Source organism: Colletotrichum karsti (assembly GCF_011947395.1).
Source record: "Colletotrichum karsti strain CkLH20 chromosome Unknown Scaffold47, whole genome shotgun sequence".
Taxonomy (NCBI): domain Eukaryota; kingdom Fungi; phylum Ascomycota; class Sordariomycetes; order Glomerellales; family Glomerellaceae; genus Colletotrichum; species Colletotrichum karsti.
Window position 1 is genome coordinate 354,421 of NW_024065947.1, and position 15,262 is coordinate 369,682.

Consider the following 15,262-nt stretch of genomic DNA (forward strand, 5'->3'; position numbering starts at 1 on the left):
GAAAGAATTTGAGGGTCAGATAAGAGTACAAAATTGAAAACCTCGGAGAGTTTGACGTGTAACGTGCAAATTTAGAAACACTCGGAGGTTCGTTAGATAGGTGACATATCTTCTAGACTCTGAGTTTCCTGGCCGCCGCTCGGTCTTTGAAGGCGCTCTTGGCGATTTTATCAACCCATCCCAGTCCTCTCTCGTCAGTAAGCGGACATGGTCGAAGTCTGAAGGATTGACTCGAAACTTTGAAGGACACTAAGCACGATCCCGCAAATGAATGACAAGGGCGTCGTAATTGACTGCCTATTTCGGATTAACTAGGAAAATACACAGCATTGGTCGACTTCCCGCTTCGCTGATTCCTTCACAGCTCGTCTTTACCGCCAATCTCCTTATTCTGTGGATCGGATTGGACTGAGTGATCGACGTATCGGTCTTTCATCGGCACTCTTTCGTAGGCATCCGAACCTCCAGCCCTTTGATACCAGTAAGCAACCACGGCGTACAGGCACTCATTACCTGGCCCCCAATTGTTCGGCTTGTATTTCTCGATGTATGCCTCAAAGCTCTTGTGGAAGGGCACGTTGTCACACACATGGAACCGGCAAACTGAGGTATGGCCATTGGCGTCGAGTTCAACGAACGGCTGGCAAGCGTAGGCGCTGTCGAACGTTGGAAATGGGGGCTCTGCCGCCCATGCGTAGCCGACATAATCTTCGGAGCCCGTTCCAAAGGTAGACGGAAACTTTTCTCCGTCGACGAAGAACTTCTCGTCACCTTCTCCCCACCACCAATCGATTGACTTCTCGCCTCCAACTCCATACCACCAGTCTTTTGCCGGTACCTTCGGCTCTTGCCAGTGATTCCAGACGTGCATCTGGACACCGCAGAAACGGCCCGGTCCGTCATCCAGTATCAAGATGGGCCAGTCGATGTCCCGCCCTTGGCTGATGGGTCGCTCAAGGAAAACATCTCGGTGCCACTTGGCGTGGAAACGCAACATGTCCTTCGCCGATATCTCCAACGGACGATGACAGATGGTGAGAAAGAGCTTGGCCTCCTTCTTCCCATCGTTTGTGACCTTCATCAAGGCGCGGTCGGAGAATGGCATGAACCAATGACTGTAGAAGCCTCCGCCATCTGTCGATCCCTGTGTCAGAGATCTGTAGGTCTGAAGACCAGGAACACTGCCGAAAAAGTCTCCGAGGGGAGCCCAGACGCTTGGGGACTTGTCGTTATCCCACGTAATCTCGAACACAAGCTCTCGCAGTATTTGAGCTGTGTCCTGAGCAGAGTCTGGTAGTCCTAACGGGACAACGCGCATGCCAGTGATGGCTCTGTTTCCGATAATCTCCCGTACGGCCTGCGTCTTTCCTGGTGGTATGGTGACGGTGAGTGTCTCCAAGGTGTCGTCCTTGCTCCTTGGGAGCGCAGACCATCCGCGTCGGCCAAGCTCGCGGTCAGCAGCGGCGAGAGCCAGACATGCTTCCCGGTCGAAATTCCCATTAAAGCGAGGCAGCTTAGTATCCTTGGGGAATCCGGTATATGTGAAGTGATAATAAGAACCCCAGCCGGGCCCGAGGCGGACTTTCGCGTAGTTGTTGTACGGAATGGGGATGAAGCTGTTGCGACCGCGAGACAACGTGGGTGCGATGGACGGGAAGTTGAGCGGCATGCCTTGAAACCGATCGAAAAAGTCCCGGAAAGGCATGTCAATCACGGGCTTGTCGTCATCCTTGTCGTCGATGAAGACCTGGATGCGACCGACATCAGGCATTGCCGACCACGTCCGCCAGATAACGCCTGGGCCATCTTGCTCGAAGGCAACTACCCACTCCCCTTCCTCACGGATAATGCCTCGCCCATCGTCGTTGGCATCCCAGTCAATGTAGGTGTCTGTTTCCGGATCGTACCGAGAAGCTCGATCATAGCTTGACATGCACCCGCCGCGCTCCTCCGCCTCCGGTGGCTCGGCAAGACGTTCGAGGTCGTAAAGCCGACGCACGATATCAGGGTAGGTCAGTTCCATTTGGACGACGCTCGAATTAGATGGAATATCTGGGATGAGGGGTTATGGGACGCTGCCGTGAGCGCGAAATGGTGCGACTTTTCGAGGTCTTATACTGTTGGGGTAAGACAGTACGCTGCCGCACATGACAAGGTTTAGAGTTTGTAACAGGCTGAGATCAGTATCCCTGTGATGGGAAGTCCGACGGCATTGACTGAGAGTATTTACGTTCTCCGGTCACTTAGTCGGATAAGTTCTATTGATGCTCGGTTTCGCTGAGTCTTTCGATGCTGGGAACATCGATGCCTCTTGAGAAGATGGCATGTGGGTGTTAAATCAACAACTTAAGCAATTCCTACATGGCTCCAGTGAGCTTTATGTCATGTGAAGTATAAGTTGACGGTATTTCACAGTGCCACGGAGTTTTTAAGCAATAGTTCAATTAACCCTTGATGCATGAGCTGAATTAGGTGTAAATGCGATTATGTATTATACAGATACATCTGTTGGCACCGAGGGAGCCAGTCCTGGAACTTCTAGATTCTAGCTTCTATCTAATCAAGGAAAGACCCTCTATATCTTGACTGTTGTACAGAAACTCGACAATCGAAGCATGTCGTCTTACTCGTTGTCCGTAACCTTGATGACAGTAGTCTTGAACTTCCTGGCAGAGATTTTGCGGTTGAACAAGATATCTGTCTCACGGTAAGAGCGGTGCTTGAGCTCAGGAAGGCCGAAGTAGGCAGTGATCCAGCAGATAAGAGCAGTTCCTCCCCATACGTAACCGCACTTGCCTGCAACGTTCCAGCCGGTGGGGTTGAGAAGCTGCGATGCCAAGTAGATCATGGGGATCTCGGCAACGTAGTAGGCAGCACGGCCCACAGCGGTGCTGAGAGCACGGAGTCTGACAGCGGACGTCTCGGCAATGATGGTGTATGAGATCGGTCCCATGGCCCCGGCGAAGACGAAGGAGATCAGAATGCCGAGGACAGCTTGTGCGTAGTTGGTGGCGTCGCTCTGCTTGATGGAGGCGCAGACACCGAGAATAATGAGCAGTGTGACATTAACGGCGGTACCCCAAAGGTAGATAGTTCTGCGACCAAACCAAGCGGTCAAGGGCCACGACAGACCGTTGGCGAAGAACTGGAGGCAAGAGTTGATGAGGTTCAGGTCGAAGGCGCGGTCGTGAGACATGCCGGCTTCTAGAAAAGGAGTTAGGTATCTGACTGCGAATTTGCATGGGGCTGGGGGTGCGCCTACGCTCAAAGAAGAAGGTCGCTTGGTTGGCAATCAAGTTACCAGCAAAGTTCTGCGAGGCGTACATCAAGCAAGTGATGGCGGTTCGCCTCAGATCAACACCCTTGAACAAGTCCAGCAGAGTAGGGGTACCGCCCATCTGAGACTCAATCTCAACAGTACGCTCAATCATAGCAAGCTTCCTCGTAGCTTGCTCAGCCGTAGCCCCAGAGGGCCCAAGGCGCTTGACAGAACGCAGCGCCTCATCCTTACGCCCACGGCGAATGAGCCACCACGGTGATTCGGGGGCGAACCAGAGAATAACCATGAGCGGGGTCTGTTCAAGCCCAGTGTCAGTTTCACAGATGTATGTATTGGATGCAGAGAAAGCCTTACGGGAAACATCCACTGCAGAGCAAGAGGCGCTCGCCAAGCCCATTCATCCATGCGCTTGTTGTAGCCCAGAGTGGCACCGGCAACCACAATGGAGCCAATGGACCAACTCATTTGCAAGGTAGCCGTGCAAGCACCACGAAGAGCGAGAGGGACAATCTCGGAGGCGTAAGCGGGACCAATGGCGATGAAGAATCCCCAAGGAATGCCTTCCAGAGCTTGACCAACAGTGAGCACTTCGAGAGAGTTGGCCTGAGAAGACTCAGTCAGCAAACTAGCAACTTCGGAGTGTAAGAACGGGTGACTCACAAAAAAGGAGACGAAAATGGTTGCGTTCATGAGGATGAGGGCGAACATTGTGGTCAGGCGGTAGCCGAACTTGTTCACAACGGGTCCGGCCAAGAATACACCAACGAATGCACCACATTGGCCGGCTTGGAAGAGGGCACTCTGCCATTTGGTCTCGATGGCCTTTTCACCACCGCCAACGTCGACTCCGTATCTTTGCTGGAAGGCTCTTTGTGCGACAAAGTTGCCGTTCAAGAACATATCGAACGATTCCATAACCTGATGAGTATGAATTAGCCTGCGTTTCGCACACGCCATGACCCGACATTTACTTACAATAGTGAAGCACATAATGAAGGCCCAGAAACAGGCCTTGGGGTGTGTCTTGACAGCCTGCCACAACCCCTGGCCGTGCTCCTCATTCTCGCCCTCGAAAGCATCGTTCATGAGATCCGAGTCTGCCAAGACCTTGGAGTTCGCCGCATCGACATGTTGAGCGGCGTGGGGGTCATGTTTCTCGTCGAAGGTAGCACTGTCGTGCCTAGTGAGATCACTGTCATGCCCACCATCTTTGGGCTCGATGATACCCGTCGACATATTGGGAATCATTCGCTGCGCAGTGTGAAAGCCAAGGGAATAATCGACAAAGCCAAGACGAAACAAGAGACAGCCAAGAGCGACAAGAGGCACAGCCAAGGAATCTCCAAAGTTGGGGTATTGTTCTTATACTAGACGGCGAATCTCAGTCCACATATCATATCTCATTGGTGCGCATAATACGGGGCTCACCTTCGCTCCCCGCCTCCGCATGAGGGGAATCTCCCACCTATCATTACCCCGGATGACCCCAAACATCCCCAGACACGAACAGGGGACCTGGCTCCTACTCCGCAATGTCTCCTCACGTTCATCGCGCCTTTTTTTGCATTTTCTGTCGGAATAGTGACCATAAAAGGAAGGTTCCGGGCATTGGAGTACTCGGACTCCAGCTGGCAGGTTGACAAGCTCCCCGCGGGGATCGCCTACTGCTGTGGGCACGAGAAAGGTTCGGGCATCAGCTTGGTCAGGTGCCATGACGACAGGCCTAGACGTGCATATGGAGGTTGGTTTGTGGAGTTCTTTCGCTGTTTAGCAACTTTCTTTGCCTTGCTTTTCCTCTGATCACTATTCTGTTTTCGGCCGCTCTCCGTAATGACTGCAACTCCGGCGGCCCTGTTGTCCTGTCATAAACGAGTGAGAGTGGAATAGTAATGTTTAGCAAATATTTTCAAAAGGCTAAGCCGCGCCGGCCCGTTTGACCCCAGGATGTTCTCGGCGTAGAGTCCCGGATTGGTTAGCCTCTGGGTTAGGGAAGGTTCATCACTTGCCGCGGCTACACGGACACGAGCTCCGAACGTCATCGAAACATGATGAGAAAACTCGACGTCTTGTTTCCTCCCGCGACATCCGTAACTCCCATCGTGACCATCTCCATCCATTGGGGCGCTTCGTTTCAATAACAATCATCCGTCTATCCGCAGGCAGTAGAAAGGGCCGATGTTGGCGTGCTCCCAATCCGGGGTAAGCGGTGGTCACTCGAAACGATGTCAATGGATATTTTGGGCACAGATTATCGACTTACGCATGGTGGCTCCAATCTCAATGTTCAAGAGTTACAGCATGTGATGGCTGGATCTTCCGCATGATGCAGTTCGGCAGTCGGCCAACTCTGGATGTAACCGTGCCATTGATTATGCAGGGCCTTGTATTACAATTATGCAAAGTCCCCATTCAGTGAAATCGGTTCTATCTCGTGGCATTTGCCTCTCTTGACGAACGAACAGAAAGACGACCATTCCAACCCTTTCTCAATACACTGATCGTGTTTCTCCCAAGTCTAATCCTTATGCTTAAACGTAAGGATCCCGCTCATCATTGACGCCGGGCTCATTTTCACCCAATGTATGTCCTGTTCCTTGGTATGGCCTCCAGTTGCCCCATGCATTTGTGACAGCGCCATACTGTTCGTCCATAGACTCTTCGTCATCATCTTCCGATTCACTCGCAGACTGATCAACGGGAATCTCAATCTCGTCATGAAGTAGTTTGACGCCCATGTTTTCAAGCCGGAGTCGAGAAGCATCAAGCATTTCCCGCGCCCGATTCCAACGTTCATAATCTTCGTCTTCCAGGTCGATAAGATGCTTAGGAGGGTAGCAACGTATATCGATTACCCGCAGCATGGCGCACGAATACCGACAAATCCTCTCGAGCGCAGTCAAAAGTCGTTCCAGAAAACGTAGCTCACTTTCGGAACGAAATGCCCCAAAATCCCAGAAGTCGTGATCCCTTCCCGACATATTGTTCAACGCAAGCTCGATCGTCTCCATAATACATGCCAGATTTCCGGGAACCGAAAGCTCGAACTCTTTGCTCATAAGGTGTTCGATGTTGTCGACCTTCAGGTGCTTCAGGTTCTTCAGACGGCGGATGGGCTGTTGACAGCCGGGGTCACCCGCAGCACCCATCCAAGCCAGCGTCTCCAACGTATTCTCAAAAGGCTCAAAGGCTTCTTCTGGAACTCCTCCAAAGAAGCTTTCGGTGACAACAAGGGTGTGGAGGGCTGGTAGTTTCTGAAAAACTGACACGATCCCGGACCTTACGCTGTCCTGAGGGGTGATATTCAATGCTAGACACATAGGTCTGGGTAGCCGGCTCGTGTGACACGAATAGAAGTGCGCTTCCTGCACTTGCGGCAACTCAGGGAACTGCCAATCCAATCGTTGAAATTGTCTTAACGACAGTTTGCGCAACGCTGGTAGTTGCGGTAGGACTTCGTACCATTCTTCGAAATGAAACTGGCGGTTGCGATCCGACCGTTTCAGATCCAAGCAGCGCAGCGTCGCCATATTTCGCATTCCAGGAATCAGACTTTTTTGAACACCTTCTTGCCAGTCTTTGGTTCCCAACACTTCGCCACGTGTCTGTTGAGACGTATATTCGACCATCAACGCTTTCATGCGCGGCTGAAGGTGGCTTTTCGACCCGGCCAGAGTTGTGAGCAAGTTGCATATATGCTGTGAGAAGCGATCACGCACAATAGCGTGGCGGTATAAGCACTCTTCTGCAGGCTGCGATAACAGCTTCGAGGCTGTCGCCAAGTTGAGTAGGGACTTGTACTCCTCACTTGGTGTCGTGTGGTGATGTTGAAATCCCCGTCCATAGTTTCGACGTAACAGCGACTTGCTAAGGCTCCAATATTCACCTTTTTCCTTTCCTCCATCATTTGGGTCGTACTCAATCTCTATCTTGTCGCTGGGAAAACAGATTTTGTTTACGATTAGGTAACTTGCGATCTTGGTAAGAATCTCGACCGGCAAATCGTTCAAAGAAGACATTTTTGCCAATGTTGAGAAAGTGCTTAACTACGTGGACAGGACGTTATAATTACTTTCAAGTTCATTAGATCTCTACTGAATCACTACTTACTTGGTCTTCCTGTCTTTAAGCTCTGGCTCAAGGCTCATGGAGTCTAGGAAATAGATTATGATAGTAGAAATGTGGTTTGCGCTCAGCCCTTTCTTTTGATCTGAGACAAGCTTTTTGGGGATGAATACAAATTTTGTAAGTAGACGCTTGGTTCACTATGGAGCAACGTTCTTCGGGTTTATATATGTTCATTTTAAAGTTCTCTCATGCCTGGATCAAACACCTTGACGGCGATAAATGGCTCCACTAGCATTTGTTATCGGCGTGCTCTGCAAAATGAGCCATATGACGTTTTGAGTTCCTATTCGGCCAGTGGATTCTCTCAAGGTTCTTTCCATACGAGTGACCTCAAAGGCTCCCTGAGCAGTTTTCGGAGACGCTTTTCTATAAAGAAGCTTGACGGTTTCCATTCCTTGAGATCTGTGCGCATGATATGACTTGGAGAGAATGTTATGATGGAAATATTGAATCAAAATTCTCGAACGGGAGATTATGATACGCTTACACGAGAAAGTGGTAACTGCATGAAATATCGATTGATTCTAGCTGTAGCATTATCCAGTTGGGCTCTCAAATGGAAGACTGCAACAGAGCCCTGGCAGCCTGGAAGTTAACTAGGGAAACTGCCCAGAGTATGAAATAAAGTTTCCATCATTCGATTATGATAATAATCCAGATAGAGTCTAAGAAAAAAAGAATTTCTTCATGTATTGAATTGCTGTTGTGACGACGGAAGACAAAAAGGATCAACGGCAGGGGCGCACCCCATGCTGCCATCAAGCATAAGCATTCGTCTCCCCTTATTCATCTCAACTAAGCTCATCATACCCCAACGCAAACATAATATCCAAGCCACAAAGTCTTGCAGTCACTACCCACGTCTGGGTTCCACTTGTTGAAGTTGGCCTTGGTGATTTTGTACTGCTTGATGATCGTGTCGCAAGTATTTCCGTTGCTCACCTTATGCCATTTCTTGCATCCACAAATCGGCTTTGGCTGTGTGGGTGTTGGTGCTGCTGGATTGCAGGTATTGGCAGGTGGCTTCTTGGTGGTGGTAGAAGTTGGTTTCTTAGTCGGCGTTCCTGGGATACCTTCACCTTGTGTTAGCGATCCCGAGTTTTGTCTCTCGCCAAATATTCGGGTGAGATGCTCACCAATGCAGTAGTAGTAACCGACCCAGAGTCCGGAGCATGAAGAGCCTACGGCCGGGTTCCAGGAATAGAATTGAGCCAGGGTGAAAGTGCCGTACTGATCAACAATCTTCTGGCAACTGTCACCAGACTTGGCGAGATGATAACGCTGACAGTTGGAGGCGATCTTGTCTTGCGTAGGAGTAGGCCCGGCTGGTTTGGTAGAGGTCTTTGAAGTGGCTGCCGCCTCCGTGGTTGATGCTTTCGTGGGTGTTCCCGGGATACCGACGCAGTAGTAGGTGTCCGCCCAGAGACCTGAACAGTCACTCTTTACCGCAGGGTTCCAAGAGACAAACTCAGCCAGGGTGAAAACGTTGCCTTGAGCAGTCGTAATCTTGTTGCAATCGTCGCCGGACACTGCGCGGTAGAACTTGGTGCAGGTTTTGATCAGGCCTTCCTGGGTCGGGCTGGGCTTCACCGGGCCTGTCTCTGTAGGCTTCAAGGTGGTCGTAGTACTGGAGGGGGCTGGCTTTGTAGTCGGGCGCGGGAGACCGTAGTTGACCTCAACGCAATATGAGTTGCCGACCTTGATGCCACTGCAGTCGGCTTTGACGCTGGGGTTGTAATCTACGAAGTCCGCATGAGACAGACCCCAGCTATCTTCGAAGACACTGCAAGTGTAGGTATTGTCGTATGCAGTGTCGTAGAAGGTGCAGTCGGTTGCCGTGCCTGGTGCCACAGGACCGTCCTGTCTACGCACGCCGCGTCTTTGCTCATGTGGTGATGATGCAAATGCATACCCACATGTCGAGAGAGACCACAGCAGACAAATCTTGAGAAGGCGCATAATGATTATGGCAAGAAATGATGTTATCAATGAGTAACCAGCTGTGAAAGAAAATACCAGTGTCGATCGCAGGTATCCTGATTTGAGAATGAGCGAAGATGAGAGACTAAGTATATGTGCCTCCCATGAGCTCAAGCCAAGAAATTTTACCCCGTCACATCTGGGCAAGCCACGAGCCAAACTCGGTTTCTCTCATGAGACTGGGTGAAAAGCTTCATACAGGCAAGACTAGGACGAATTCCGGTACCTTTCGCAAAGTGAGATTCAATTTCGATCCCAAGTCCGCTGAGTGGAAATATGTCGGAAGTCTGCAGTTCTCGATCTTGCCGTCGTCTCACTTCTGGTCTCTTAATTTCCACTGAAATCGGGTGTCTTAGACTCATGTTTGCCAAACCTAAACCAGCTCGTCAATTGCTGCCCCCCAGAATCATGTTGACTGACGAGCCTGATAGATGCCCAATGTTGTTCTGTCAAAATTGTATCCAGGTAAGAAAATGCCGGCGAGACAGCACTATCGCATCGGCTGTGAGATGATGTTATTGTCTTGTCTTACTTGCATACTTCACACTGAGACAAATGTAAGGGCCGTTCCGTTCTCCGCAATTGACCTCCGCACTGTGAGTGTGAGTCCAATGTTCCACATTGCCACCCGCGCGTGCGGCGTGATGTTTTATTTTCAGCTTCCAACTTCCATCTTTCAACTTCGCCCAATTCATGCACCATCTTCATCCCTCGTCACCGGAAGAGCTAAAGTATTTCAGTTGATCCAGCTGATCCGCATCCTTTCATTTCTGCCTGCTTACTTCCATCACTCCTCACGAATCAGACGAGAGTTCGAAGACACACAAGACCGACCTAATCGCCTCACGAGACTCAACCATGACAATGCTAGAAGACATCCGCGACGGCTTACTGCACGTCCCCGACACCGAAGACTCAGTTGCCGACTCAGACACAGCGCCCATCTATCTCAACTGGGGATTCACCATCTATCGCACGGAATATGGCGGGTCATCTGAGCAGAACTGGCAGGCGCTACTGGCCAACATCCGAGCTCAGGTTGCCGAGGAGTTGGATGTTCACCGCGAAGATGACGATCAACAGGAGACTATCGATCAGCTCCTCAATCTCTTCCGCATCGATTTCCGTTCGGACGCCACACTTCTGCAGGGCAAGTCGATCGATGAGCTTCGTCAACTGTTCTTGAACCCAGCAGACACGGGGGACACTCGCCCCCCTCTCAACGCAGACGCTCCAACCCGACCGCCCCAGTACGGCTACTTCCTACTAGCTGACACCGAGGTGTTGGGAAGCCCGGACTCGTGGGTCAAATGCGTGCAAGCGGACTACATGGCGGCCAACTATGTACCGAGGAACGCGCGAGTTGGTGGACAACGGTACTTTGGCTGGATGAAGATGACCACTAGAAGTCTTTTGGAGCTGTGGAATGAGCTTGCCGCTCGTGCCTTGGACAGCATCGCGCCAGAGACGGTCGGTGGCATGCACCTGATCACTTGGGATGGAGAGCTGGACTAGTGAGAGAAACCAAATAATCATTATTATACAAAGAATGAAGTAGAAACAAGCAATATTCAAAACCATCCATCTTAATTGAAGCCTGAGGTGTCAATGTCCAAGTTGGCCAGCTGAGCCTCTAGATCTCTCAAGATCTCCAACACCTGATCAGCCGTCGGAGCTGTGGAAACGCCCCAGTAGTTGCGCATTTCGCGAATGCCTCTGCGGACGAAGGTAGTCGTGTGCAGCACCAGCCACGCGAAGAAGTCAGGCGCCCACTCGCGCCAGTAATCACCAATCCGCACCGGACTTCCCGGGTTGAGAGCATTCCATGACCTCTCCCCGTGGTCCCACTGCTCACCGACGTTGTTGATGATGATCGCGAGCCGTCCATTGATGTTGGGCGTGCCCTGGTGGTTCATGTATCGGATCACGCCGATGGCAGCGCGGAGACGCATCAGGACGTATTCTGGTCTGGCTTGATTCGAAGCCAGGTTCGCCCATCGGTTCGGCGCGATGGGTTGCTGGCCTCTCATCAGGCTCGTTTTCGCGGCGTTGATGTCACGGTGTGCGCCGACGAATGTTGCCCTGTTCGTCTGGCTTCCCAAACACTCCATGACACGAGGGTAAAGCGTTGAGAAGTATGCACCTCCTGGAAGAGGAGGCGGGTTGGGAAGTATTGGCATCGTCGTCGCGGTCCTGAAGAAGCTGATGCTGATGGGACCTATGGAGGCAGTGGCGCCGCTTCTAAGGCTGTTATGGTCCCAAGATGTCAGTTTCTCGAAACCATGTATTAGGATCATGGATGGAAAGGAGAGGGAAACTTTCCCGGACTTACACTCCTGCCGCCGCGTCTTGAAGGAACCTCCCCATAACATTGCCATCAAACAAGTGTTCTATGTTGAACGTCTCGCCGTTCGGGAGCGAAAGACGGACAATGCGAGAGTTGGTACAATCCCCTCTACTGGCGAAATCAACCACTTCGTCATTAATTGGGTCATCATCAGGGTAGTCGACAAAGTTCCAGTACTATCATTACCGTCGAAGTCAGTATAAAGCACCAACATAGTAGTCTGTTCGAGATAGAGACTCACAGATGGTAGTGTGATAATGACAGCGGTCGTTTGACCTGTTGGAGATCTCAGGCTGGGGGAGTAGGGCCTTGCAGAAGAAATCCTTTTCATCAAGGTGAGAGGATGCTCCAAGTTCGGGGAAACAAGACCATTTTCTCTGTGCAGAAGCGCATGACGGTCTTTTACATGTCCATATGCACCGCCCTGGAGCATCCAGTTGCTGTCCTCATAGTCTCGCGCGTTCAGCTGTCCATCGTCACGACGCCGAAAGTTGGGATCGAACCCGTCGACGTCACAATTGCTGATGCTGGTACAGAGACCGTCGATGCAGTCGATCTTCTTGGTCGAGCTACCGCCGGCGCGTGCGTTCCAGTAGTTCGGGCTGCAAATGACGTCGTGTGAAGTCTCGATGGGCCCTTCGGTCTTGTAGCTAGGTTCCTTTTCGAGCCAGGTACCGAAACCGGGCATCTTCAAGTTTGGGAACTCGTCCTCGGTGCCGTCGTTCCAGATCTTTTCCATGGCCTCCAGCATCGTCCTGGTCCCCACCTTGGTGAGGAGGGCAAGAAGCAGCCCCGAAGTTGACACTTCTCCGGGATTCGGCTTTCTTTTGACGAGGGCATTGTTCTCTGCTATCGAGACGATAGCTCGTCTGTCGAAAATGGACCCTGGCTTCTCGCAGGTTGGATCATCCATCCAACGCCTCAGCTCATCACGCCATACACCGAGCTTCTCATTTTCCACCTCAATGGTATCGTAATAGCTTGGAACACAACATCTTGCCTTGCCGCCGCCAGAGCAGCCTGACGCTCTCGTGTCCATGGCCAGACGCACACGATCGTTTGGGCAGTTGGGTCGGCAGAAGTCGCTGCCCCCGCTGGACGGGCCGAAGCCTAAGCCAGAGTACCACTCGCAGTCGGAAAATGTCATCTTCTTATTACTGGTGTCGCAGCAAATCTTGCGCTCGCCACCGGCACTTATCCCGAAGGCGCCGCCGCCGGCTGCATGTACGCAATTAGACACTTTCTGAACGAGGATACAAAGAATTGAAACGGGAGCTTCACTTACACTTCAAGCAGATCTCGGCACCGCCCATACCGGTAGATGATGAGGCTAGAAGAGTCTTGTATGACGGAATACCATTGGTCCCGGGACAGCTCGTTTGAGTGTCGCAGAATGGAAAAGTTCCCAGCTGGCACAGCGTGTATAACTTAATGCTCTTAGTGTCCTGCGTGCAGCAAGCCGCTTGGAACCCGCCGTTGTTGCAATACTTGTTGTTCGAACCGATATATCCCATGCCTTGTGGACATGTTCCGTCGCATTTTCCGTTGTTATGTGTGTACCAACCGCATTTCGGCTGCTTCTGGCTCCCCGGACAGCAGAAGGCGTGAGATCCAACGCCGCCGCAGCCTGTCTCGTCGAACATGTACTCTTTTCCTCGGGCTCCTGGATCGCTTCGAGGCACAATCACCCAACCGGCAGGGCAGCCCTCTTTGCAGTTGGTCCACTTGCACTGAGGGTTGGGGATGTCGACGAACTCGTACACGTCGTTAGACATGCCAATGGTCACCGGCAAGGACAAGATCTTGCGGTTGGCTACCTTGGCGAGTGCCTTGTTGTACTTGGAGTCCTTCGTATCATGACTGATTGCCCAGACCATCAAACCGCCCAGACACATGCTCTGAGCGTACTCGGACTTGAGGAGGAAAGTCTCTTCGTCGTCGTAGGCTACCCACTGAGCCGGGTTGCCCCAGGATGCCACCTTCACGGCCTCCTTCTTGTAGAACTTTGGCTTCACGTTGTTTTGCTTCACCAGGTCGTCAATCTCGGAGTTCAACAAGATGCCGACTTCTCTGCTGCACTTGCCCTTTTGTGCACCAGACTCGTAAGTGCAGCCCGGCTCCAGGCAAGTGGGACTCGTGGTTGTAAAGGCTCGTCCGTAGAATCCGAGGCCCAAGACAACTTGGCCCGGGTTGATGTCGTTACGCCAGAGCAGATCCAGAGCCAAGTCGATCTCAGTCAGATTGCTATGCGCATTGAGATAGGCACCAGTCCACTTATTGCCTTTATCCCATGTGCCGTGTAAGTCGTAGGACATGATGTTGAACCAGTGCACCGTCTTCGCCAGCGCAGTAATATCGAAATGCTGAAGGTACCAGTATGAGGCTGGAAGGGTGATGGAAATTCCATTGTTGGCCGTGTCTAACGATGATTTCAGGCGGCTCATGAACTTAGGGAAATTGGCGTAGTCCACGGCTCTCCCCGACCGGTCGTCGGCTACGGGATATTCCCAATCTAGATCAACGCCATCGAATCCATAGGTCGACATGAAAGATGTGAGAGACTCTATGAAGACTTTCTGTCGAGGGATCGATGCAGCCAGATCAGAAAAGGTTGTAGCCGTTGGTCCTGGGTCATTGAAGGTCCAGCCGCCGATGGCGATGAAGATCTTCAGGCTCGGGTCTCGCTTCTTGAGGTGTACCAGACGCTGGTATAAGCCAACATCTGTATCTGCTGCGGGTCGAACTTTGAAGCTGACCGGGTCAATGGTCGCAAAGGCGAAGTTGATATGCGTGTAAAGGCCAATGGGTATTTGTTCAGGCCAAAAGACGTTACAGGGCCGGTTGTTCGCCCATCCCTCAAAGTAGCCGATAATGCGGCTGTTGCCGCTGGTTTTCGAACAAGTCTTATGGGTGACCTTCTTGTTACCGCAGAATTCTTCGGTCGTCTGTTGGCAAGAAATTAGCTTCCTGTGATGGATCTTTGAGATTTTCTCGTCTACTTACACCGCAGAAGCCATGCTTGGAGCAGCACACATTTAACGGACATTTGTCCCTCTCAGACCACTTTGAGCCAAAACCCGGATTGCACTCAGATTTCCGTCCACAGTCTGAAATGCAGTTACTTCCGCAATCTGAAATCAAATTTCGAAGTCAGAATCTGTGCTGTTGGCCTGTAGAAGGGGAGACCGTTGAACTTACAGTCAGGCCCGAAGCCACAGTTTCCCCATTTGTTGCAACAACCCACCCGGCAAGGACTTGAGGGACTGCACGTCTGAGCAGCAACAAGTGCAAGAAACAAGGAAAAGACAATCGTAAAACGGATCAATGCTAAGCGCAACATGATGAAGGTAACGAGTTGCTCATCAGCCGCTACAGATAGATGAAGCAGGCCGCCACAGTTGCTGGTTCTTCATGCCAACACGATAGTGTATATACCACTACGACGGTTGCTTGCATTCTGAGTGCAGCCATGCTCGACACATCGATGCGCCTGCTACCCTCGATACCTTCACAATTAGGCTACAGGTGTT

The 15,262-nt window shown here is 51.5% G+C and overlaps 4 protein-coding genes across 4 annotated transcripts; 1 reads left to right on the plus strand and 3 right to left on the minus strand.

The window, feature by feature from the left end:
* Positions 1-358: 358 nt before the first annotated feature.
* CkaCkLH20_11378 (uncharacterized protein) lies at positions 359-2,023 on the minus strand (the record flags this gene model as incomplete). Its single annotated transcript, XM_038894092.1, has 1 exon — positions 359-2,023. One exon carries the CDS (start codon positions 2,021-2,023, stop codon positions 359-361), a length of 1,665 nt encoding a protein of 554 aa, XP_038740670.1.
* A 600-nt stretch (positions 2,024-2,623) lies between these two features.
* On the minus strand, positions 2,624-4,528 carry CkaCkLH20_11379 (uncharacterized protein; the record flags this gene model as incomplete). The annotated part of the gene is made up of 5 exons (XM_038894093.1): positions 2,624-3,204; positions 3,263-3,575; positions 3,635-3,883; positions 3,941-4,198; positions 4,256-4,528. 5 exons carry the CDS (start codon positions 4,526-4,528, stop codon positions 2,624-2,626), a joined length of 1,674 nt encoding a protein of 557 aa, XP_038740671.1.
* A 1,280-nt stretch (positions 4,529-5,808) lies between these two features.
* On the minus strand, positions 5,809-9,364 carry CkaCkLH20_11380 (uncharacterized protein; the record flags this gene model as incomplete). Its single annotated transcript, XM_038894094.1, has 4 exons — positions 5,809-6,531; positions 8,267-8,478; positions 8,542-9,269; positions 9,318-9,364. The coding sequence occupies 4 exons, from the start codon at positions 9,362-9,364 to the stop codon at positions 5,809-5,811; spliced, it is 1,710 nt and encodes a 569-aa protein (XP_038740672.1).
* An 879-nt stretch (positions 9,365-10,243) lies between these two features.
* On the plus strand, positions 10,244-10,900 carry CkaCkLH20_11381 (uncharacterized protein; the record flags this gene model as incomplete). Its single annotated transcript, XM_038894095.1, has 1 exon — positions 10,244-10,900. The coding sequence occupies one exon, from the start codon at positions 10,244-10,246 to the stop codon at positions 10,898-10,900; it is 657 nt and encodes a 218-aa protein (XP_038740673.1).
* Positions 10,901-15,262: the final 4,362 nt, after the last annotated feature.